Below are 22828 nucleotides of genomic sequence, written 5' to 3' on the forward strand. Positions count from 1 at the left end.
GTGATAACTTATCCCACTAATAGAAACCTTTGTAGATTGTGTAAGTTTGTGTAATATTTTTCCGCCCAAATGTAGGCTACAAAATTTTTAAATGGTTTATTCCTCTCAACGAAAGCGTTGGTGAAGTAAATCGAGTCTCTTTATGCATTCCATAACTATACATGCATTACGTATTTACATATTTCAATTGGAATGTATTCGTTGACAGAGTGACTTCTTTTTTTCTCCCACTGTATTCAACGCAATGTCTAATTTGGTGGTTCTATTTCAATATATATAAATATACAATGCACAAACAACGCAAAAACAGAGTTATCAAAATTCAAATTTGACTGTGTATTATACATACAGATAGAGCTTCAACGACTCCAACTAATAAATAGAAATATGGCAATTTGTTTTCGATATTTTATGAAACTTGTACTTTACTTTGTTGCTTTTTTATTCCGAATGCAAACAGTTTTAAATCATTCATCATAAAAATGTACAGAAAAAACAATGTAACTTTTTACGAGTCGTCCTTGAAGTGGGTAAAAGTAGAAAAGAGAATATGCAAATAATTTAATATTGTATTTTCAACAGAAATATTTCCTGCTTTAATTATGCCATAGAAGTTGCATGATACTTTAATAAGCATTCTCTTCTTTATCAAAACGAAATGTTACAAAAAGGTCGAAAAGGATGTTTGCATGAACGAGAAATTTAATAAAAAAGTTTTAATTACGAGCGCAGTGTACACATAAATTTGATTAGGTTGGCCAAGATATTAAACAATGCAATTATTTCCATAGTGTTCGCTTTTTTACTTTCTTGCACTTGTAAACAAAATTTTTGCTTTTTTAATAAAGAAATTGTTGGTCGGGAATTTTTCGAGGAATGAAAATGAATCGCTTGCAAACTTTTTAACTGTGATACAATCGGTATTTTATGTGCTTATGTGTAATCATGGAATTCTTTGGTATTGGGGTTGTCACGGTGTCCACGTTTAGTACAATCTTTACATTTAAAATTTTAAAAAATTAATGTAAATTTATACAAAATCTAATACGAATTATATTGGACAGAAGCAGTAAATGTTTTGATCTTCAACAAAACCGTTTTAAATGAGTGCAACCACCTCACAGAAATTGTGCCTTCAATGTAACGAAAATAAACACATGTCAGTATCAGGACTGTAGGTATATTGGAGCGGAGATGCGTTGGGGTCACCCTTGAAACTCTAGTTTTCTAATTTCTCGTATTGATTTTCGACCAAAATACACTGATAACATCACTTTCGAAGAGTCACAACTCTTGTGGAATTACTCTAGAAGACACAAAGGATCCAGAAACAAAATTTGGAAACACTGGACCGTGGAAACAAGTCAGTATTTTTCTTATTTAAGAGCGCTCACCCTTTGGCAATTTTCTAGCCTACATTTGTGCGCAAAAATATTCGTTTTTTGATGATTTCTCTGTAAAACAAAATATTTTTTTTTTCGAAGTAAAACCATTAAAGCATGCAAAAATGTGTTACTTTTAAGAGAAAAATTGGTTTGTGGTCGATAACTTATTCCACTTGGAGAAACCTTTGCAAATGTGTAAATTTATGTGTTTTGCAAAGGTGTTTTCCAAGTGGGTTAAGTTATCGACTACAAATCAATTTTTCTCTTAAAAGTAACACATTTTTAATGGTTTTACTTTTTCAAAAAAAGATTTTAGTTCAGAGAAATCATCAAAAAACGAATATTTTTGCGCACAAATGTAGGCTAGAAAATTGCAAAGGGGTGAGCGCTCTTAAATAGTGTTGGGGACTTAAAGCATCAAGCGAAACTACCTGCTACATTTTCAACTGTTTTTTTTTACATTTGCTACTGTTTGCAAGGTTCTGAAAGAATCTTGCCCGTTCACACTCGATTAACCGTCACCTTATTTAATTTTAAAACTTACATCGAATCCAGCACAGTAACAACATTCTGTATGTCAAGTAGTGGAGAAACGAAGGACCAAATTATAAAAGATAATTATAAAGCAACAATGAAAGCTTATATTTCCTTTCCAAGGTTAAGATTCATTATCCATTTTTCTTTCACAGAACATCCTTCAATGTGTTGTGTCTGGCGAAAAGTGCTTTCTCTTGAGAAAATGCTCAAGTCAAACAGAAAATGTTTTGCTTTTTTCAAAGCTACTCACTTCGAATAATTACTGTTTATTGAATAGCAAAATCAATCAAAAGGAAACTTAAATTGCAAGAATTTTATTTTAGGATCAAAAAAGTTTTTTTTTTGTATAAACTTACTGGATTCAACCTTTTTTATGAACGGGATACGGGCTAAGTAATTATTGATTTATCTTTTGTGAATATTGGGAAAAGGGAGACGAGATAAAAGCTGTATGTGTTATGCTATGAGCTGTGGTAAAATTGGAAATCCAATTAATGTTTTTGCTTATCTTAGTTCTTACCGGCGCCCGTGAGATAGGGATGTGTCAAGGCATTTAGTCAATTTAGATTATTAAAATCTATAGCTTTTTTACCAGACTAACATTGATGATGAGAAGAAAAGTTTGTAAAATTTTCCAGTATGGATGAAAAATGTTGTCATTAGTGGAGGAATGTCTGTTCAGAGCAGAATATTGATATTTATGTGCCTCTTCTGGGAAATAAAACGTACATTATTAGCTTGCTTGGAAGTGGGAAAATTGGTTCAGCTTTGCATCGACACATAAAAAATGTAAATTTGAACAGAGGTGCATAATCTACTAATCTTAGGTTGAGGTGAGCTTGCTGTTTAACATAAAATTAGATTTTCCCAATCTACTAATGGTTTGTGTAACCGTCGTAAGAGGATTAATATTTGTAAGAAAATGTGAGAAAATGATTATGCGCGTCGCATTTCACCAATGAAAGTTTTCTCTTCTCATTTCTAATCGACAAAATGTGAAGTAAATTTTCGCTAACATTGAATTAGAAAACTTTATTTTGATTTTCAAATTTGTCTTCGTTATGAAAACATCACTTATATCGTAGTTTAAAAGTTTGGCTCTCATATTTGGATTGCAAAAAGTGCGGAAATGTTTATTGCATCAAATAAAGTTCCAAAAGTTTTATGAACGGAGAAGAAAATAATATGTTTGGTAACAAGGTGTGAAATAGATTAATGTAGACATGTAGACAGCATGAGCTCGTATATGGAAACTTTGAAGAAAGTTTATTAACAATCAAACTGAAATTAATCAATGACAAAAAAGAAAAATCGTAATACTTCCTGCTACATCAGAAATGATTTATTGGAGCTTGAGGCCTAATTTTTCGAGTGAATATTATTGGCATATAGACTGAAAGACTTGATGAATAACATGCCTGTTGGAAGTGGAATACAATCAAGTGAATTGGTTTTTACATGTTATATTGCCAATAAAAGCTGTGGCACTGAATTCCATTTTGGTAAGGCGATATCATACGCTTTATTCGATATTTAACGCAATTTTCATCGTACTGGTTATTTTCTTATATCAAAATTTACATAAGACTGAAACAAAAATTTTCCATTGATCTTGCGTATATGAGCAGGTCTCCATGAGTGTATATATATAGAAAAACTTTAATGAAAGAACTGACAATTAGATAAGACTGTTATTGATGTGTCTGCCGTCCATGTTAGAGAGCCTTATAATTAGCAAACAATTCAATTTTAACAGATCTGTAGTCCCAAATTACAATATGTGACAAAAAGCTCTCAGTCGACTCAAGTGGTGGAAATTTTAATGCGACATGCGACAGATAATAAATCAATTTGATGTGCGTTGTTACAATGAACGAAATACGAAATTATAAATGTTTTTCAATTTAATTTTCAATGCAAACGTATTTCGCAAAATTAAGTTCGTATCGAAAGTATGTACAGAAAACCAATTGTTGTATACAACAATTGGTTTTCGGTTGTATGTGTGCAAACGCTAGCTGATTAAAATTGTATTGTTAAATACTGACCCGTTACATTGTTATTAACGGCAAATAATAATTTTGAAATGACGAATTTTAATTAAATTTCCCAAAAATAATTTGAACGCTGAGCTTGCGTTTATTGCACATCACTATCAACTGAAACTAATAACTTCCCCGGCTGATTGGCTTTTAATTGAGTCATTTTTTTCACCAAAACCACATTCGTTCGCAAGAATTGGGGATGTTTTTTGAATTTCTTTAATTCGGAATAGAATGTGAAAACGTTGATCATTAGTAACATCCAGATGCCTGAACGGATATTTTCTTCTGTTTACTTTAGTTGCATTAATATTATTAGATTATTAGATAAACACTCACATAACCACAGACATGGTGACAGAATTCGCAGCTTTCTGATATTTGCTTCGACCCCACGATCAAGACATAAGATGTGAAAAACTAGTATAGCCGGAATATGCCACAGTAAGACCATTACAAGCAACCACAGGAACAATAATCTAGTGGAAAGCTGCAGAATGATTGATTGAATTCTGTCGACATTCGGCGAACGTGAACATGTTACTCACCCAAAAGATTCCAATGTACAGAACTGAACTGAGCACGATAGGTATCACGTTTGTTGTAATGTAAAAAGCGGCTTGCACCCTTTCGCTAAACATCCATAAAAATGGATTTTTTTGTGGGTCTTTTTCGTGATGATAGGCTACAAGTAGTGACAGGTAAATTATGTGTGCAATCTGAGCCAATTAGGAAAATGAAATGAAAATGAATTGAGATTAGACTTAAATTATGTTCAAACATTTTCGATTATATAGCACAGATACAAAATACTTACGACCATCAGATCAGCTAGAGTTAGAACCCAATAACGTAATCTCATTGTCGGTTCGGTATGGTTTGTGTTTTGCTTTCAAAAGTTGAACGTAGACAGTATATGTTTCAGTGCTAAGTTGTGCTTTTTCGATGTATTTTTTAGAGACTGCTGGTAATATTTTATGTTTCAGTCAGTATACAGTTTTTAGAAATTGTTCTCTATTTTATTTTATGTGGCTCTTTTATCGCTGGCGATTGTTCAGTGTGTGCAGATATTCCCTAACTAGGTTCTGCACCAACTTTTTTCACTATTACATTTTGCTGTCGTCTATAATTTGGTTTATACCTATATCGGACATTGTTATTTATTTGTTGGTATTATCTCGGTCTGTACTTTAAAGTCCATGATTTATATACCTACCTAAAATGTGAACACCGCTCATGTATCAGATTAGTTGTACAATTTAACATGGGGTCGTGTTTATGACATGGGATACAACGAAACTTGCTCTGACAAATACACATTTTTTAATTTGCGAAAATATCCTATGATGTGATACACAATTTATTTATCAGTACATAACGTCCGTGGTTCCAAATTTTTATTTTGACGAGTGGGAATACCCTATCTCTTTCGGGCCGGGCTATTATTTCCCCATTCATAAAAATAAAAATTTGGATGCACGGACGCAATCCTTCTATTGACGTCTTTACGAGCAGTCTTTTGAAGTCTTCGTAATTCTTACCATGCATTTTTTGTTCCTTTGCATCTTTATTGTTATTAGACCCGTACAAAGTACTGGGGTCTTATAGGTTTACGCATACGTTTGTAACACATCGAATTGGACTCCCTGAGTAAGGGGAAACCTATTGTGGTTGTCTAGAGATGCCAAATCCGCGAGAAAAAAAAATGTCCGTCTGTCCGTCTGTCTGTCTACACGATAACTTGAGTAAAACGCATCCGATTTTGAAAATTCTTTTTTTTCCCGTTTGGTAATGTCAAAAGACAGGCTAAGCTCGAAGATGAGTGATTTTGGATCGACCCCTCCCGAGCTGTGGCCCAATAAGTGCTTCACGGTTTTTCGCAGATATCTCCGGACATTTAAACGTTAAACTTGTAAGTGATACGTCAAAAAAAAGGTATTTACAATACCGATCGACAAAAAAAAAGTGTATGGAAATCGGATGACCGACTCGTGAGTTAGACCCCTTGGTGTGGAACAGGCACAGGGCGGCAAGCAGTTTTTGCTTGTAGGTCGGCCACATTTGAACATATTTCGTCTGTTTTAGCTTTATTAGATAGGTATTGACCGTACCAATCAGGGAAAATTATTTTTTATGAAATTATGTTCTCCGGAGCGTGAGCTAGGTCTCTTGGAGTGAGCTCTTATCTGGCTACTCGGAAGTACAGTGAACGTGGTGTATTTTGACAATATCTCGAGTAAATTTTGACCGAATTTCATGAATTTTTTTTGTTTGAAAGGTATTAACGAATGTAAAGCGTCGGTACTATTTCCGGTCTCCTAACAAAATGGCTAAAAAAAATAAAAATAAAATAAAAATATATAGCTCTATATGCCTGTATATAGCTCAATATAGCTGTATATAGGTATATATAGATGTCCATATATGGAATCCCTGAAACCCCTCACACTTAACACATTATTTCCATGTTAACAGAAACTCTCTAAGCATCATTTTTCCCACTTTATATCGTTTTACTAAAATCCAATATGGCCGCCGGCAGCCATTTTGTTAGGAGACCGGAAATAGTACCGACGCTTTACATTCGTTAATACCTTTCAAACAAAAAAAAATTCATGAAATTCGGTCAAAATTTACTCGAGATATTGACAAAATACTCCACGTTCACTGTACTTCCGAGTAGCCAGATAAGAGCTCACTTCAAGAGACCTAGCTCACTCTCCGGAGAACATAATTTCATGAACTTTTTTTTCTGATTGGTACGGTCAATACCTATCTAATAAAGCTAAAACAGACGAAATATGTTCAAATGTGGCCGACCTACAAGCAAAAACTGCTTGCCGCCCTGTGCCTGTTCCACACCAAGGGGTCTAACTCACGAGTCGGTCATCCGATTTCCATAAACTTTTTTTTTGTCGATCGGTATTGTAAATACCTTTTACTTGACGTATCACTTACAAGTTTAACGTTTAAATGTCCGGAGATATCTTCGAAAAACCGTAAAGCACTTATTGGGCCACAGCTCGGGAGGGGTCGATCCAAAATCACTCATCTTCGAACTTAGCCTGTCTTTTGACATTACCAAACGGGAAAAAAAAGAATTTTCAAAATCGGATGCGTTTTACTCAAGTTATCGTGCAGACAGACAGACGGACAGACGGACAGACAGACGGACATTTTTTTTTTCGCGGATTTGGCATCTCTAGACAACCACAATAGGTTTCCCCTTACTCAGGGAGTCCAATTCGACGTGTTACAAACGTATGCGTAAACCTATAAGACCCCAGTACTTCGTACGGGTCTAAAAACAGTTCCATCATAGTCAAATCAATCGGTTCTGTTGTAAAACTGGTGATCCTCTCCAAATATAATCCCTATAAAACCCTAGAAAACAGAAATTAAAATTTTCTTTCAATTGAATTAATACAAAACATAAAATTTGTACAGATTTCTATTGTTAAATAATGAAATTGCAGACAAAGGTCAACAATCATGAAAAACAAACATCTTTTATGGACGGGGACCTATAATACCCACCTGCTAACTAATCTTAAATTAATTGACTAGTGGGTAGTTTGAAGTCTGTGATCATATTTTCAAACAAATCTCATCCATTTCTCATTCGGATTAAAATAATTGGAGATTTGTAACGAACCTCTCATCAATCAAGACATATAATGTGGATGAATTCGAACAAACGAAGATGATGATAATGATTAATTATAAGGCTCTCGAAGGAAATACTGTCCTCATATTTCTTTTTGGATAACCGTAACAAATGGAAAGAATTAAATCTTATCGAAGAGTAGGTATGAAAAGAAATAAACTAATAAAAAGAAATCATTTTTTCATAAAATGCTTTATAAATCACTGAGTTGAAATTTTGTGAAAAATGATGGTTATCCCACTGTGTCTGGCACTAGCTGAATCAGATTACCTCAATCTGATTTATGCTTGGAACTAACATTTGCGAGCAATTTCTTTAAAATTAACTTTGGCATTGTTATCGTGGTTTTATGAGGCGACAAATTATGAAAGTTACCAACTGTTGGAATTGTGAAAAGTTAGTGTTAAGTATGGTTGAGGTTGGTCCGAATTATAGTTTTAATCACTAAATAATTGTGAGAGCAGAGCATTATTTCAATCTGATTCTCACTATTCATTCCCTGTATTCAGATTTATATGATATTACTCATGAATAGGAGAGGTGCTGTAAATGGAAAGTCGAGGTCGGTAAGCACACAAGAATCCATTTCCACTGACAACTGAGGTATTTTAACACAAGGCATATCACTAGCTTCCCAGCACTAACATAGAAAATTGGAGTCATTGTAGACTCTGCGTTTTTTGAACATACAGGAGGTTTTTCTTCTTTGCGTGCATCAGCACACACACGCAATTTTGAATGCTCCAATTTTGACGCATTTGAGTGTTCATGCTCGAAACTAGACTAAGACTACTATGGGTGAGGTAATTATTTTTGTGCCACCAAGACTCTTTACGACTCTTTTCAGCACTCATTTTAGTGTTGTAAAGTGACTTATTTCAGCACCCGTTTGATGTGATATTACAACACTCAAAGCAGTGTTGATATGGAATTTGTATGAGTTGTTACAGCACTCGTTTGAGAAAATGAAAAGCAATGTGTTCGATCAAATTTGAAGAGTGATTGTTTACAATTAAAATTATGATTTTGTGTGCTCTTGTCTATTTCAATTCTCGGTTGGCACAAAGCATGATGTGTTACACGTATTAAAATGAGATTTGTTCAGCACACGACCCAATTTTGGGTCTAGTACTGAAAAAATCAACATTACAATCCTTGTAACACAACATACTATTTCCTAACTAGTGTTGAAATATCGTGACCTCGTCGCGTATATCCACAATTGTTCAGTAAAAGCGTTGTTACTACCTTATGCTAAAAGACTTCGGCTAGTGCTGGAAACCTCTCATTCGCTAAACAAAAGCCTCTTAGGAAAATAACTAATTCGCAACATCAAAATCTTGCCTTTCTTGGTTGAGTGACATATTTCACATTCCGAATGGGACAAATGACTTCTCATGTGTAAATGACTTCGGCTTCGACTCAGACAAAGCACCTAGCGTAGAAGTGAAATATTGCTGAAGTCAAATAGACCTTGACTTTGAAGCAGTGGCAAAACGAGACAGTTCATGGTACGGTACACTGTCGAAAATTACTCCATTTGACATAAGCAATATCCGCCAAAAAACCCTAAAGGGTAAAAGTGTGACGCAAGTCCCTGTTTCTACTTACAAAATAACTGATATCACTGAGGGTGACGCATTCTGCGCCTCAATGCATTATCAACAAACAATTGACTCAAACTATTTTAGAAAGAAATTTCAAAAAAAAAATTGCGTCACAAGTGGCAGATGTTGAGGAAACTATTGTTAAAAAAATAGTTAAAATAGCGAAAAATATGTACCGAAAGAATGGAATTCTATGGGAAGAAAGCCGAATTGAGGCGCAGAATGCGTCACCCTCAGCGATATCAGATATTTTATAAGTAGAAACAGGGACTTGCGTCACACTTTTACCTTTTAGGGTTTTTTGGCGGATATCAGTTCTTTTGGAAGTTTAGGTGTAAGGGTAACTAGTTTTGTAAGCATCTCATGTCGAAAATAATCCAAATCCATCGAAAAATCCGATGGAAGTTAGGAATTGCCAGAGGAATAATCTCTCATCCCAAAATTTAGGAACCAACCTTGGAACACATTCATGACGAATTTAACCCAAATTCATCGAAACACTTTTTCCAACATTTACCAATCATAATTCATAATTGCTAGCTGAAAAAAAAATCTGGTGACACACACACACACACACACACAAAACACGCTGTTATATAGCATTGAATGGAAATTTCCGGGAGTCCTAGCCCCCAAAAACGCTTGCATACGCTTGCATAGAAAATGTTTTTTAAAATCTTATTTTGATCTAGGGCCCGAGATTGACCTATAACCAAAATTTCAGGAAAATCGTAAGAAACGTTTAGGAGCTATGAAATCGTCCTTTTTCATAGCAACTAACTAACTAACGCAGACGATTTCAATTATCTGAAAAAACGAAATTTTGCTTATTTTCATACAAAAATCAATATTTAGAAGTTCAATATCTCGGCTAATTTTGAAGTTGCAGTAACATGTGATCGCTCTTTGAACTCAAAGTGGAAGTCAAAAAGTTGCTGTATATATGCTCCTTAGTCAACTTTTTTTTTTAATTTTGTAGTAGTGGACTTGCGTCACGCCCGCTAACTAACGTGCAGGCATGATTCTACAACTGTGCTAGTTGATTTGGCTCGGAGCAACATTTTTCATTCAAAAATCATAATTTTGATTGTTTATCCCACTTTCATATGCAATGTACTATTATATTAAATACAAGTTTAAGAAATGTAAAATACAAAGATGTTACTACGTCAATTACCACTTTAACTTGTTCAATAATTGTAATGCGCTAGTGACGGAATATTTCTAAATACGCAAGTTGATTCGATGAAAACAAAAATGACTAAACTGCGCCTACCGAGAACGCGTTACAATCAATTCACATTTTAAATAAATTTAACATAAGTTTCTAATTACTTGTAAAAGTTTTTGCGATATTTAAAAGCATTATTTCATCGATAACATCTGAACACTATCGACAACAAAATATTGATAAAGTAATATGTACCCGATCATATCTTGAAAATATTCTGTCTCAAAAAAAAACCTATATAAAGAACCGTTCCACAATCATCACGCATTAAGTTTGTGCTAACACTTCATTTGCTAAATATCTCCGGCGAACTTAATATCGATACGATGAAATTGGACGGTCTTTATATACTAATTTTTACGGTACTCGTACAAAATGTCTTGTCGATTCCGCAAATATCGAAAAGGGATTTACAACTAGCTGGCACATGTGATCCAACGATTTGCAAACCACCGAGTTGTAGATGTGCTTCAACAACCTTGGATGATAAAGTTCCAATTGCACAGATTCCACAGGTAAATTCATTTGATGTGTGATTACTTCAGTGAATTATTTCTTACATTTAACACTAATTAAACTCCTCATCACTATACCACTACCACATCATCCTCACTGTCTACGAATTATTAATTTACAATTCATGTTTCTTACGTTAAGCTCGTCATGTTAACTTTCGACGATGCAGTCACTGCTTTAAATTATGAATATGTGGAAGAAGCGATAAACGGACGAGTCAATCCTGATGGATGTCCGGCTGCAGCAACGTTTTTCGTATCGCATGAATATACCGATTACTCCAAGGTCCATAACTTGTGGGCAGATGGACATGAAATCGCTCTACATTCTATCACACACAATCATATGTCGGCACATTGGAAAAATGTTACCGTCGATGATTTGATCGCTGAATTCGGTGGTCAAAGAGAAATGATGGCTCACTTTGCTAAAATTAACTACGACGATATCAAGGGAATGCGTTTGCCGTTGTTCGAATTGTCGGGCAATACCAGTTTTGAAGCTATGCTTAAAGTGGGTTTAGAATACGACAGCTCATGGCCGACACAACATTTCATTTCGCCTGGCCTATGGCCCTACTCGCTAGAGTATCAGTCGATCCAAGATTGCCCAATTGGTATAGATTTTAACGCAACTTGAAAATTGAACCTGTATTTATACTGTTTTTGTGAACGTCATTTTAAAGGCAAATGTCCTACAGCCTCAATTCCAGGCGCTTGGGTAAGTCCTCTTCTGAATTGGGTTGATTCAGAAGGCTATAAATGTGCTATGGTAGATGCTTGCGGTTACTTGTAAGTCAATTGCAATAGATATTCGCTTGATCAGCCACAAAATTACCACAAAATTATTTTAGACCTGGGGAGGACGTTGAATCGCTTGTTGAATGGATGATCAAAAACTTCGAGCATAACTATAACACAAACCGAGCTCCATTCGGTATGTAAAATCTCTTAATACACATGAGAAACGTACAGTTCTAAAATCGATCGATTTCAGGTGTATATATCCACGCAGCCTGGTTCTTGAAAGGCGAAAACTACTTTGAGGCCTACATGAAGTAAATATACTATAAACGCTCAAGACGAGCAAATACAAAATATTTCCGTTTCTCAGATTCTTGGACTACATGGACAGTCTCCCCGATGTATATTTTGTAGGAACACATCGTGCTCTGCAATACGCTCGTAATCCCAGAGCAGGAAAACCATTCGACAAATGTGAACCACTCCGAACTCCATCGTGTGTACCAAAACTGTGCCAACTGGTGAAACAAACAACCAGAGAAGAACGCTGGATGACAAGTTGCAGTCCATGCCCAGCTGTTTATCCATGGTTGGGGAATCCGTTAGGACAGAATATGTAAAGTGTTTTGTTGTTGAATTTCAGTTGACACTCAATAAAACAGAGGAATGGGATGCATTAAAGTGATTAATGCTTCGTCGACTTGAAAGTTTTGTCTTAATTGAATCTAAAGCGACAATAGCAAACGAAATTAATTGTTTATTATAATCTCTTAATGAAGCATGTAGCATAAAACTATTGAAATACATACTCATCCCTACTTAATTTATCTATATTATAATGTCTATCCGTGCATATAGTGTAGTTCGCGCAACAATGAAAATGTTCACCTTGGAGTATCGATTTACATTTCAGTCCCTAATCCGATATACAGTGAAATAATTTCAAATTCAACATTTTTGCCACATTTTGAACCCATTGTATTAAATATCAAATTGAATTTTGACAATCAACATCAGAGTAAGGTATAAAAAATGATGCCGTGGCGTTATTATAATTAATTTCTGTAAATAATAAAACAGAATTTAGAGAGCAAGTGAGCAAGATACAGTTATAGTCTGGGAGCCTGCCGTGCATAAGCATATCAGTTCCACGTATGACATATCAAAGGGTTACTATTGACGTAAACAACTTTGTCATTAGCACAGTGTTTCTGAAAGAAATTTTTGTTGTTCTAAAAAAATAAACTTAAACTAAAGACCTAGAAAAATTTCACTCCGCCTTCGGCTCAATAGATAACTTTCACGTCGTCAAAATAAACATTGGATGCATAGTCCACAGTTAAATACTTTGTAAAATCACTTTCTTCTACAAATATAGTGTAAAAGGAAGCATTAATACAGAATTGCTACGAATTGTGTGGATAGAATCGTTTGTGTCGTAAGTGTTTGTTCGGCCTAAATTTGGGGAAAAATGCCTTAACTGAGAAAATCGAATTTTTGAAATATGCATGAACAACATTATTTTTGATTCATTTAAATGAATTTAATATCTGTGGTTACTTTTCGATCAAACAATTTAAAATCGAAGATTTTGTACACTTTTTCAAAAGTTCGATTTTCTCAGTTGATGCATTTTTCCCCAATTTTAGGCCAAACAAACACTTACGACACAAACGATTCTCAGATTATTTTCAAAAACTTTTCAGTTCTGGATAGCCTACAACATTCCCAAGAATTTAAGCCCACCTGAGCAAAAATTGAATCATTTTCTCGATGAATTTACGAATTTTCAAGTTCAAGATCCACTCAATTTTTCATAGTCGGCGAACTTTGACGACTCACAAAAAATACTTTTTCGTCAAACTTCTTTCGGTTTTTATTTTTTCCAGTTAAATTGGACCCCATTTAGTCGAATAAGACTAATACGTAATACAGCTAACAAAAATCTAAAAGTAAGTTATGTGGGCAACCGAGAACTCAAAAATTTAGCTTTGATTTTACGCAAGTTGTAAATCAATTAAAAAAAAAATCGATATTTGACATCTAGGGATGAAAACAATTTTTTGTGGACTACGCCAGTCTCGGTCCTTTACCCATCGCACACCCCTAATATATATGGATGATAAATGTTGTTCGGTATTTGAATTTCAAGCTCGTCCAAAGTTACTCAAGTGGCAAAATTGCTCATATTTTGAATTTGAAAGAGACAGGAGTTCTTTTTTTTACATGTATATACTTTACCACACCAATTTCGACTTTTGACGACGAAATTCTTTTCGTAAAAATGAAACGTAAATTTGTTTACCGCGGGCTCTCTGCGCATTATTACTTCAAATGCGAATTTACGAGGTGTTTATGTAAGTTACATAATGTAACAAAGCGCACTACTGCATAAAAACGTTCCAGTTACATTTTCCATTCCACTTTTCCGCCAGCCGAACATCTCAGTTCACAAAATGCGGAAGGAAATAAAATATTTCTTCATTCTATGTTGCATTAAATGTTAACAAAAATTTAGTTGTACAAAAAATGTAATTTATTGTACTAAAAAGCTTCTATGTCACAAAACATTTTTTTAAATGAAAAGTTAATGTTCCAGTCGCATTATGACAAACGAAAAAGTCAAATTAAAATTTTCTACCCTCTGAAAGAGAATAGAATTTTTTTGTTCGAATTTTCTTGTGGGACCGTTGATGCTGAAAGAAAAAAGGAAACCTTCTACAATAACTACTATAATAAGAAGTGTCGCAGGAAATATAATAATATTGATGCCCATAAAATACGCAACATTTTCCAGTTCTCATTTTATAAATACACTTCAGACGATAAAATTTTGATTTATTTGGAAAATTAAACGAGACAACATTAGGGATGTAATGTGATGAATCAGTCGTAAAAAAATGAAATGAATAAATTAAAGCACAATCAAGTTCTTGGTATAATAAAATTTTCATAAAAAAGCCACTGCAAGAAATAAAACAATAAAACAATAAACAAGAAAAAAAAGGAACTTCTTCATATGGAATAATTTCTCAATTTCGGTCGGATTCAATGCAAGCAAACGGGAATACATACAATCATAAATTTCCTTCGGTGGTATTCTTCGTTACTTTTGATACACTTTTTCCAAGGGTACACACACAAATATATGTTAACCAAGTAAATGCCATTATGTAATACAAAGACGAAGAATAGAAGAAAAACCAAAACATTTGGCCCAGAAAATATATTTTCCATGTTTGATTCGATACATCAAAGCTTTAATACCGAAAAATATTACATTTCGACCGCATCATCAGATTTTGGTGCCTTTATTATTTTCGTTATTTTTTTTTTCTTCCTTTTTTCTTTGTTAGATTTTTTTCTATGTTTCGAAATATAAAAAGCAAAAATAGAGGACTTCTTAGGAGATTAAATTATAGAATAATGGAAACTGGAAACATTGAAGTGAACAAAGAAAATGAATATAAATTTCAGTGAATGATAAGCGTGTGATAGGGCATGCGAGAGTTATTCTATTTGTGTGCGGAAAATGTGTGCAAACTTTATTTACTGAACCATGAATGTGACGCAAAAATCTAGTGAGAGAACAAATTTTTTCTTCTCCAGAATATCGGAATCGGAAATTCGAATATTCGGAGGGTTTTCTATATTTTGTGAGGTAAATGATTCAAACTACATATAACTTTGTGGTTTTGTCAAATACTCTATTTCAAAACCTTTCTCCCAGTTGGAATAGTGGATCTAATTAATTAAAATTGTTAGCGAATCTTATTGTTGTAAGTGTTGTTTTACATATCTTTCGCGCAGACAGTTTGTTTGGGCTACAACACGGGAAAAAAGAAAAAACATCCGTTTAATCCGTATAAATTGGGCACCCTGTTATATATCTATTTATTTATTTATTTATAGTTCCAACGAACAGGCCGAAGCCCAATTATACATTGAACTTAACTTAAATTATAACTAGAAAGTTGATACAGTAAAATCTAAAAGATTAAGAAGAAAATTAAAAATTTAGAAATTGAAAAAAAAAGTATATGGACATGACGGGGAAATTCTAAAACCATTGACTCCCTTAACCATTGACTTATATTCGTTATAAGACGAATTGAAAATGTCGTTGAGCCGGAAATAGATATTATGGTGGTGTTGCATGCGGTATACTGGTGAATTAAGCTGTATGTTCGACGATGGCGTAGGAAGGCAGAATAGATGAAGACGACTTTGCCGAGTAAACCGTTGAGGTACTTGAGGTTTGATGCGCGACGATAGACTAGTGGCAATTCTTCCATGAACCAGTTTGTACAAGACCATTTCATCTAGCTCAAGGCGACGGGTTTCTAATGACTTCATTTTCAAGTGTTCCAGTCTAGTTTGATAGTCGGGTTTAATCCAGTTGAAACGATAATACAGCATCCTCGTAAATTTACGTTGCACCTTCTCGATTTGTTCTTTATATTTCACATAATAGGGGTTCCAGATTGTACTACAGTACTCCAGTCTGCTCCGAACATACGTGTTATAAAGCTTGATCAGGCTAGCCGGACGTTTGAAGCTCTGAGTACTTCTAAAGATAAATCCAATCAATTGATACGACTTTTTCGTGATTTCATTGACGTGAGCAGCGAAGCTTTCTTTACTATCAAACGTGACACCGAGATCCTTTTTGATTGTCTTCTTTTCTATCGGCTTATCCTTTATGGAGTATTGATAGTTGATCGGTTGCGGTTTGCAGGTTACCGACAGCGCCGAGCACTTTTCTGGGTTGAGATTTAGATTATTGCTATCACACCATTGCGAAAAAGATGAGATGTCCGATTGCAAGCTAGTTCCGTCTGCCAAACACTCGATTTTTCGAAAGATTTTGTTGTCGTCGGCGAATAACGAGCTAGATGAAGTGAAGATGTCTGGCAAATCATTAATAAAGAGTAAAAACAAGAGAGGCCCTAGTATCGATCCTTGCGGAACCCCGGATGTCGGCATAATACTATCCGATTTACCACCTCCAATCACGACACATTGGGTTCTTCCGAAAAGATATGATCGAAACCATTGCAACGTAATTGACTTAATTCCAAAGTTCTGTAGCTTTAGAAGCAACAACCCGTGAGAAACCTGATCAAAGGCTTTCGAGAAATCTGTAAATATGACGTCCAACTGGCCACCGTCCAAAATCGAGTCAGTGACTCGTGTAGCAAACTCTAGTAAATTCGTAAGAGTCGATTTACCAGTCACGAAGCCATGCTGCGCTGGTGTAATATAATCTTTCACATGTTGATAAACTTTATTGAAGACAATTCTCTCGAAAACCTTTGAAGCAGCTGCCAGTATGCTTATCGGACGGTAATTACACACATCTGACCGTTTTCCAGACTTATAAACTGGCGTCACGTTACTAACTTTCCAGGCTAACGGAAACGAGCCTTCACGGACCGACTTATTGAAGATAATTGATAACGGTAAACTGACAGACGGAGACAATCTCTTATAGAAAATTGACGGAATGTTATCAGGACTTGACACCTTGTAATGATTGAGCTTATCGAGTATCAGCTTAACCTCCTCAACTGTAACATCGGTAAAATAAAAATTCGGAGCTATCTGATTCACAACAAACTCATGGTAGGTAGCATGTTGGAAAACACTAGAGAAATACTTCGCAAACAAGTTGCACACAGACTCCCGATCTTCAGCTATTTCTGATCGAAAATAAACTTGATTTGGAATAGAATTGGGTTTTTTCAAGGATTTAGTATAGGAGAAGAAAGCTTTTGTGTTGGTAGTGATCTTGTCTTCAATGTCGTTGACATAAGCCTCCTCACACAGCTTCTTTCGCGCTTTGAATTCTTTTCTCAAATTGGCAAACAAGGCATAGTCCAGCGGACTCTTAGAACGCATGAATTTGGTTCTCGCTCTTATCTTCTGTTTTAGCATCTTTATCAGATCATACGAGAACCAACACGGGTAGCTTTTCACTGCACTCTTCACTGTCCGGAATTGAATCGAATAATGACATTAACAGCCTATAGAATTCCTGAACCGAGTCGTCAACACTACGACCATCGAAAGCTTTACACCAATCAACCTGACTTACACGCTCATTTAGCACATCATAGTCAGCTCGAAAAAAGTTTAGTTTGGGCGGCCGATTTTCCTCCAGGAAGCGGAGAGGAGAGACATCAATCAGAAGCGTGACAGGAGGGTGGTGACGATCTATGCGAGTAATAGAATCATTATCGGTGTCAATAATAATTTTGTCAGAATCAAGATTAGACAACACCAAATCCAACGTTCTATCATTTACATTACGCTTCGGATTAAACTGACTCAGATTAGTTAACGAGAGCACGTCGACAAATGATTCAGCGATGTTACCAACTACGTCACGAGCACTACAGGTACCATCAGGTTCTTCTGTCCAAGTGATAGAGTCGGCTAAGTTGAAGTTGCCCACTAACAGAAAGGTACCATTTGGCTTAATTACATTAACAATCTCATTGATCTTGATAAGATGCACATCGTACACATCAAAAGAGCTTCTGCAGTTGATATAACGAACGTTAAAATAAATTTTACCGCCGTTGAGCTGATCTATCGATATCCAGATGTCCTCATTATCTAGTTCCCAATCGGTAACCCTTGATGAGTAGTATTTACTCTTCACAGCAATCAGACACCCTCCGCCGTCCTTCTTGCCTGTAGCTACGCGATCACGATCCTGACGATACACGGTATACCTGTCATCGAACAACTCTGAATCATTGTAATCGATCGTTTTCGTTTTGAGCCCTTGGGCATTCTGATAGTAGACGGTCAACTTCATTATGTACAAAATTTCCAGGCGAATTATGATAAATTGATAATAGACTCGAAATATGGTGAACGGATTAATGGTCGGTCTTACGTTTGGTCTTTCGCTTAGTACACCTATTTGATAAGAATTACAAATTTGAAATTAAAACAGATTGGAATTCACATAATCAAACAGTGAGCAATTGATTTTCGGTTTTTCGTTTTTGATCTTACAGTAGTAGCCACTTGAGGACGCCAGCTTTTTTGGACAAAAACGATAATGTCCAACAATAACAATAATTCCCAACAATATTGCCCCGTCAAAAATGGCGACCATTGTGAATCTCTTGCTCCGTCGTTTTTTGACTATTACGTTCTTAATTTTACGAATTAATTATCGTGTGATAGGTCATTCGAAGCGTCTAACGAAACTCTACAATTATATAGGAATATAAAAGGACAAAGGACCCATCTTCAGTTTGAAATCAATGAAATAAATTTGAAGCTTCACGATTTTCCTTTAAATTGTTGCTGGTCCTCGTAGATCGAGTGTTGCGATCTGAAATTGATAGGATAGATAGCTTATTGTATTCTGCATTAAATAAGCAAAACTTGTAGAGGTTCAAAATCCAATCTTCAGTGTGGAATCAATGAAAGAAGTTTGAAGCAAAAATTGGGACGCTTTAAACTTATTTCGTTGTTTTGACACTGAAGATGGGTTTTTCTTCTTCTACAAGTTTGGCTTTATTAAACGTAGAATTCAATAAGCAATCTGACCATACCAATTTCAGCTCACAAGACTCCATCTCCGAAGAGCTGGGCGTACACCGCACACGCTTGACGACATGAAATTGAATTTCCAAGCGATAGCTTTGATCATTTCTTTTTTTGGCTCCTTCGCAAAGTGACTATTACGTTGGTAATTTTGAGAATTAATTAGGACAAAAAGACAAAAGTACCATTTTTAGTGTCAAATAAATGAAAGAAGGTTGAAGCTTCCCAATTATTTTACTAAAACTAACTTTAAATGGCTGCAGCTTTTCCAAAATCGCGTCTTGCGATCTGAAATTTGTCGGCGGGATAGCTTATTCAATTCGGCTATCTTTAACTTAAAATTTTAGTTAGATAATTGGGAAGTTTGAAACTTATTTGATTGATTAGACATTGAAGCTGTGACTTTTGTCTTCTACAAGTTAATTATAATTACAACGGAAACAAAATCCAACAAGCTAAAAGCGACAATAAAGCAAACCCACAGCCAACGCACTTCAAGCGTGAGTGGTACCAACGCACTTCTAAAAAGTGTCCTAGTTGATAGCTGCCAAATAGAGTACTATTTTGTACTTTTTGTTGAGTGTAATGGAAACTTAACGCTCAGGAAACCGAAAAATATCTCTCCTTTTGCAAATTTATTTAAAACAATTAACTTTGGAGTATGACGTTAGATGGCAGTGACCGTCATTTTCCGTTAAAATTGACTAACCCAGTTCTACCGAAGATTGTTCATATAGAACTTTCAACATTCGGTTAAGTATGCATATCAACATATCAAGTTGAATGACGATTGGCACGATATGCCGAAATGTTGATGCTTCTAATATGTTCAAGAACGCAACTGTTCTAGTTGATTTCGTACTGAGCGTCATTAAAATTTCTCTAAAGCTATGTCTGCCTGTTACTTCTCCTTGATCGAAAAATCTAGTAAAACCCTACACTTCATTTAAAACAACATAAACATAAGTATTTTTCGACATTTTTTTAGGGAATAGCCGCCACAGAGAAAATAAAATTGGAAAAAATCTTGATTGAAGATCCTTTGAAGTTCAAACGTTGCGCGTATACCGCAATTGACGACATAAAATTGAATTTCCAAGCCGATAGCTTTGATCACTGTCAGTAGAATTTCAAATGTCGATACAGAGGTTGTATTAGATCATTGTCAAGTGCAATTGATATTATGCATTTAACTGTCATTTTCACAAAGCTAACTGAAACCTAAAGGCGTTTGGTCGATCTTAGGGAATTCATCCTTTTACGAAATGTAATATAGATGCGTTTTGCGCCATCCTAGGGAATTCCTCCTTTTACGAAATGAAAAGGTAAAGGCGTTTTGTCGATCCTAGGGAATTCATCCTTTACGAAATGTAATATAGATGCGTTTTGCCGCCATCCTAGAGAATTCCTCCTTTTACGAAGAGAAACGTAAAGGCGTTTGGTCGATCCTAGGAATTCATCCTTTTACGAAATGTAACATAGAGGCGTTTTTGCGCCATCCTAGGAATTCCTCCTTTTACGAAGAGAAACGTAAAGGCGTTTGGTCGATCCTAGGGAATTCATCCTTTTACGAAATGAAACGTGAAGGCGTTTTGCTCGAAGTAAAAAAATCATATTAGATCGCCCCACATTTAGCGTTGCACTTTATAAAAGGAAAAAATCCTATGAGAGCGTTACATCAGCGATTACATTACATTTTGTAAAAGAGAAGAATCTTGTGGGATCGTTCCATTAATTTACATTTTGCACGAATAAATTTAAAATTTTGCAAACAACTGGCACCACTACCCACTATAATCACAGTGATCGCACTTTATGACAACAATGTTGATTGTCATCGTGGAAAATGAAGTCTTTGCGAAAAGAGAAAAAAATAATAATTAATTTTCGACTCGAATGATTCGGGCTAAACAAAAATGTAATAAAGTGGTAATTTGTTGATTCGAATTAGTCGATTCGAAAATTAATTATTTCATGTTATGAAAACATTTCAGCCCGGCGTCACGTTCAATTTTTTTATTTTTTATTTTTCTCGAAATTTAGAAACTTGGCCGACATATGGCGGCGACAGGAAAAAAAACTTGCTTTTTGGCAAGCTTTTTGAGGGTGGGGTTGGGCCTGTTTTTTTGCTCCGTCGTTTTTTGACTATTACGTTCTTAATTTTACGAATTAATTATCGTGTGATAGGTCATTCGAAGCGTCTAACGAAACTCTACAATTATATAGGAATATAAAAGGACAAAGGACCCATCTTCAGTTTGAAATCAATGAAATAAATTTGAAGCTTCACGATTTTCCTTTAAATTGTTGCTGGTCCTCGTAGATCGAGTGTTGCGATCTGAAATTGATAGGATAGATAGCTTATTGTATTCTGCATTAAATAAGCCAAAACTTGTAGAGGTTCAAAATCCAATCTTCAGTGTGGAATCAATGAAAGAAGTTTGAAGCAAAAATTGGGACGCTTTAAACTTATTTCGTTGTTTTGACACTGAAGATGGGTTTTTCTTCTTCTACAAGTTTGGCTTATTAAACGTAGAATTCAATAAGCAAATCTGACCATACAATTTCAGCTCACAAGACTCCATCTCCGAAGAGCTGGGCGTACACCGCACACGCTTGACGACATGAAATTGAATTTCCAAGCGATAGCTTTGATCATTTCTTTTTTGGCTCCTTCGCAAAGTGACTATTACGTTGGTAATTTTGAGAATTAATTAGGACAAAAAGACAAAAAGTACCATTTTTAGTGTCAAATAAATGAAAGAAGGTTGAAGCTTCCCAATTATTTTACTAAAACTAACTTTAAATGGCTGCAGCTTTTCCAAAATCGCGTCTTGCGATCTGAAATTGTCGCGGGATAGCTTTATTCAATTCCGGCTATCTTTAACTTAAAATTTTAGTTAGATAATTGGGAAGTTTGAAACTTATTTGATTGATTAGACATTGAAGCTGTGACTTTTGTCTTCTACAAGTTAATTATAATTACAACGGAAACAAAATCCAACAAGCTAAAAGCGACAATAAAGCAAACCCACAGCCAACGCACTTCAAGCGTGAGTGGTACCAACGCACTTCTAAAAAGTGTCCTAGTTGATAGCTGCCAAATAGAGTACTATTTTGTACTTTTTGTTGAGTGTAATGGAAAACTTAACGCTCAGGAAACCGAAAAATATCTCTCCTTTTGCAAATTTATTTAAAACAATTAACTTTGGAGTATGACGTTAGATGGCAGTGACCGACCGAAAGATTTGTTCATATAGAACTTTCAACATTCGGTTAAGTATGCATATCAACATATCAAGTTGAATGACGATTGGCACGATATGCCGAAATGTTGATGCTTCTAATATGTTCAAGAACGCAACTGTTCTAGTTGATTTCGTACTGAGCGTCATTAAAATTTCTCTAAAGCTATGTCTGCCTGTTACTTCTCCTTGATCGAAAAATCTAGTAAAACCCTACACTTCATTTAAAACAACATAAACATAAGTATTTTTCGACATTTTTTAGGGAATAGCCGCCACAGAGAAA

At 35.2% G+C, this 22828-nt stretch overlaps 2 protein-coding genes across 2 annotated transcripts; one reads left to right on the forward strand and one right to left on the reverse strand.

The window, feature by feature from the left end:
• Nucleotides 1-3627: 3627 nt before the first annotated feature.
• On the reverse strand, nt 3628-5123 carry LOC119082411. Its single transcript, XM_037191946.1, has 4 exons — nt 4782-5123; nt 4513-4683; nt 4304-4454; nt 3628-4234 (listed from the first exon to the last, which is right to left on the reverse strand). The coding sequence occupies exons 1-4, from the start codon at nt 4824-4826 to the stop codon at nt 4062-4064; spliced, it is 540 nt and encodes a 179-aa protein (XP_037047841.1). The 5' UTR covers nt 4827-5123; the 3' UTR covers nt 3628-4061.
• A 5604-nt stretch (nt 5124-10727) lies between these two features.
• On the forward strand, nt 10728-12435 carry LOC119082287 (chitin deacetylase 7-like). The gene is made up of 6 exons (XM_037191761.1): nt 10728-10984; nt 11127-11601; nt 11671-11776; nt 11839-11921; nt 11982-12042; nt 12099-12435. The coding sequence occupies exons 1-6, from the start codon at nt 10796-10798 to the stop codon at nt 12346-12348; spliced, it is 1164 nt and encodes a 387-aa protein (XP_037047656.1). The 5' UTR covers nt 10728-10795; the 3' UTR covers nt 12349-12435.
• The last annotated feature ends 10393 nt before the right edge of the window (nt 12436-22828 follow it).

The sequence above is a fragment of the Bradysia coprophila genome, unplaced genomic scaffold, assembly GCF_014529535.1.
Source record: "Bradysia coprophila strain Holo2 unplaced genomic scaffold, BU_Bcop_v1 contig_415, whole genome shotgun sequence".
NCBI classification, from domain to species: Eukaryota; Metazoa; Arthropoda; class Insecta; order Diptera; family Sciaridae; genus Bradysia; species Bradysia coprophila.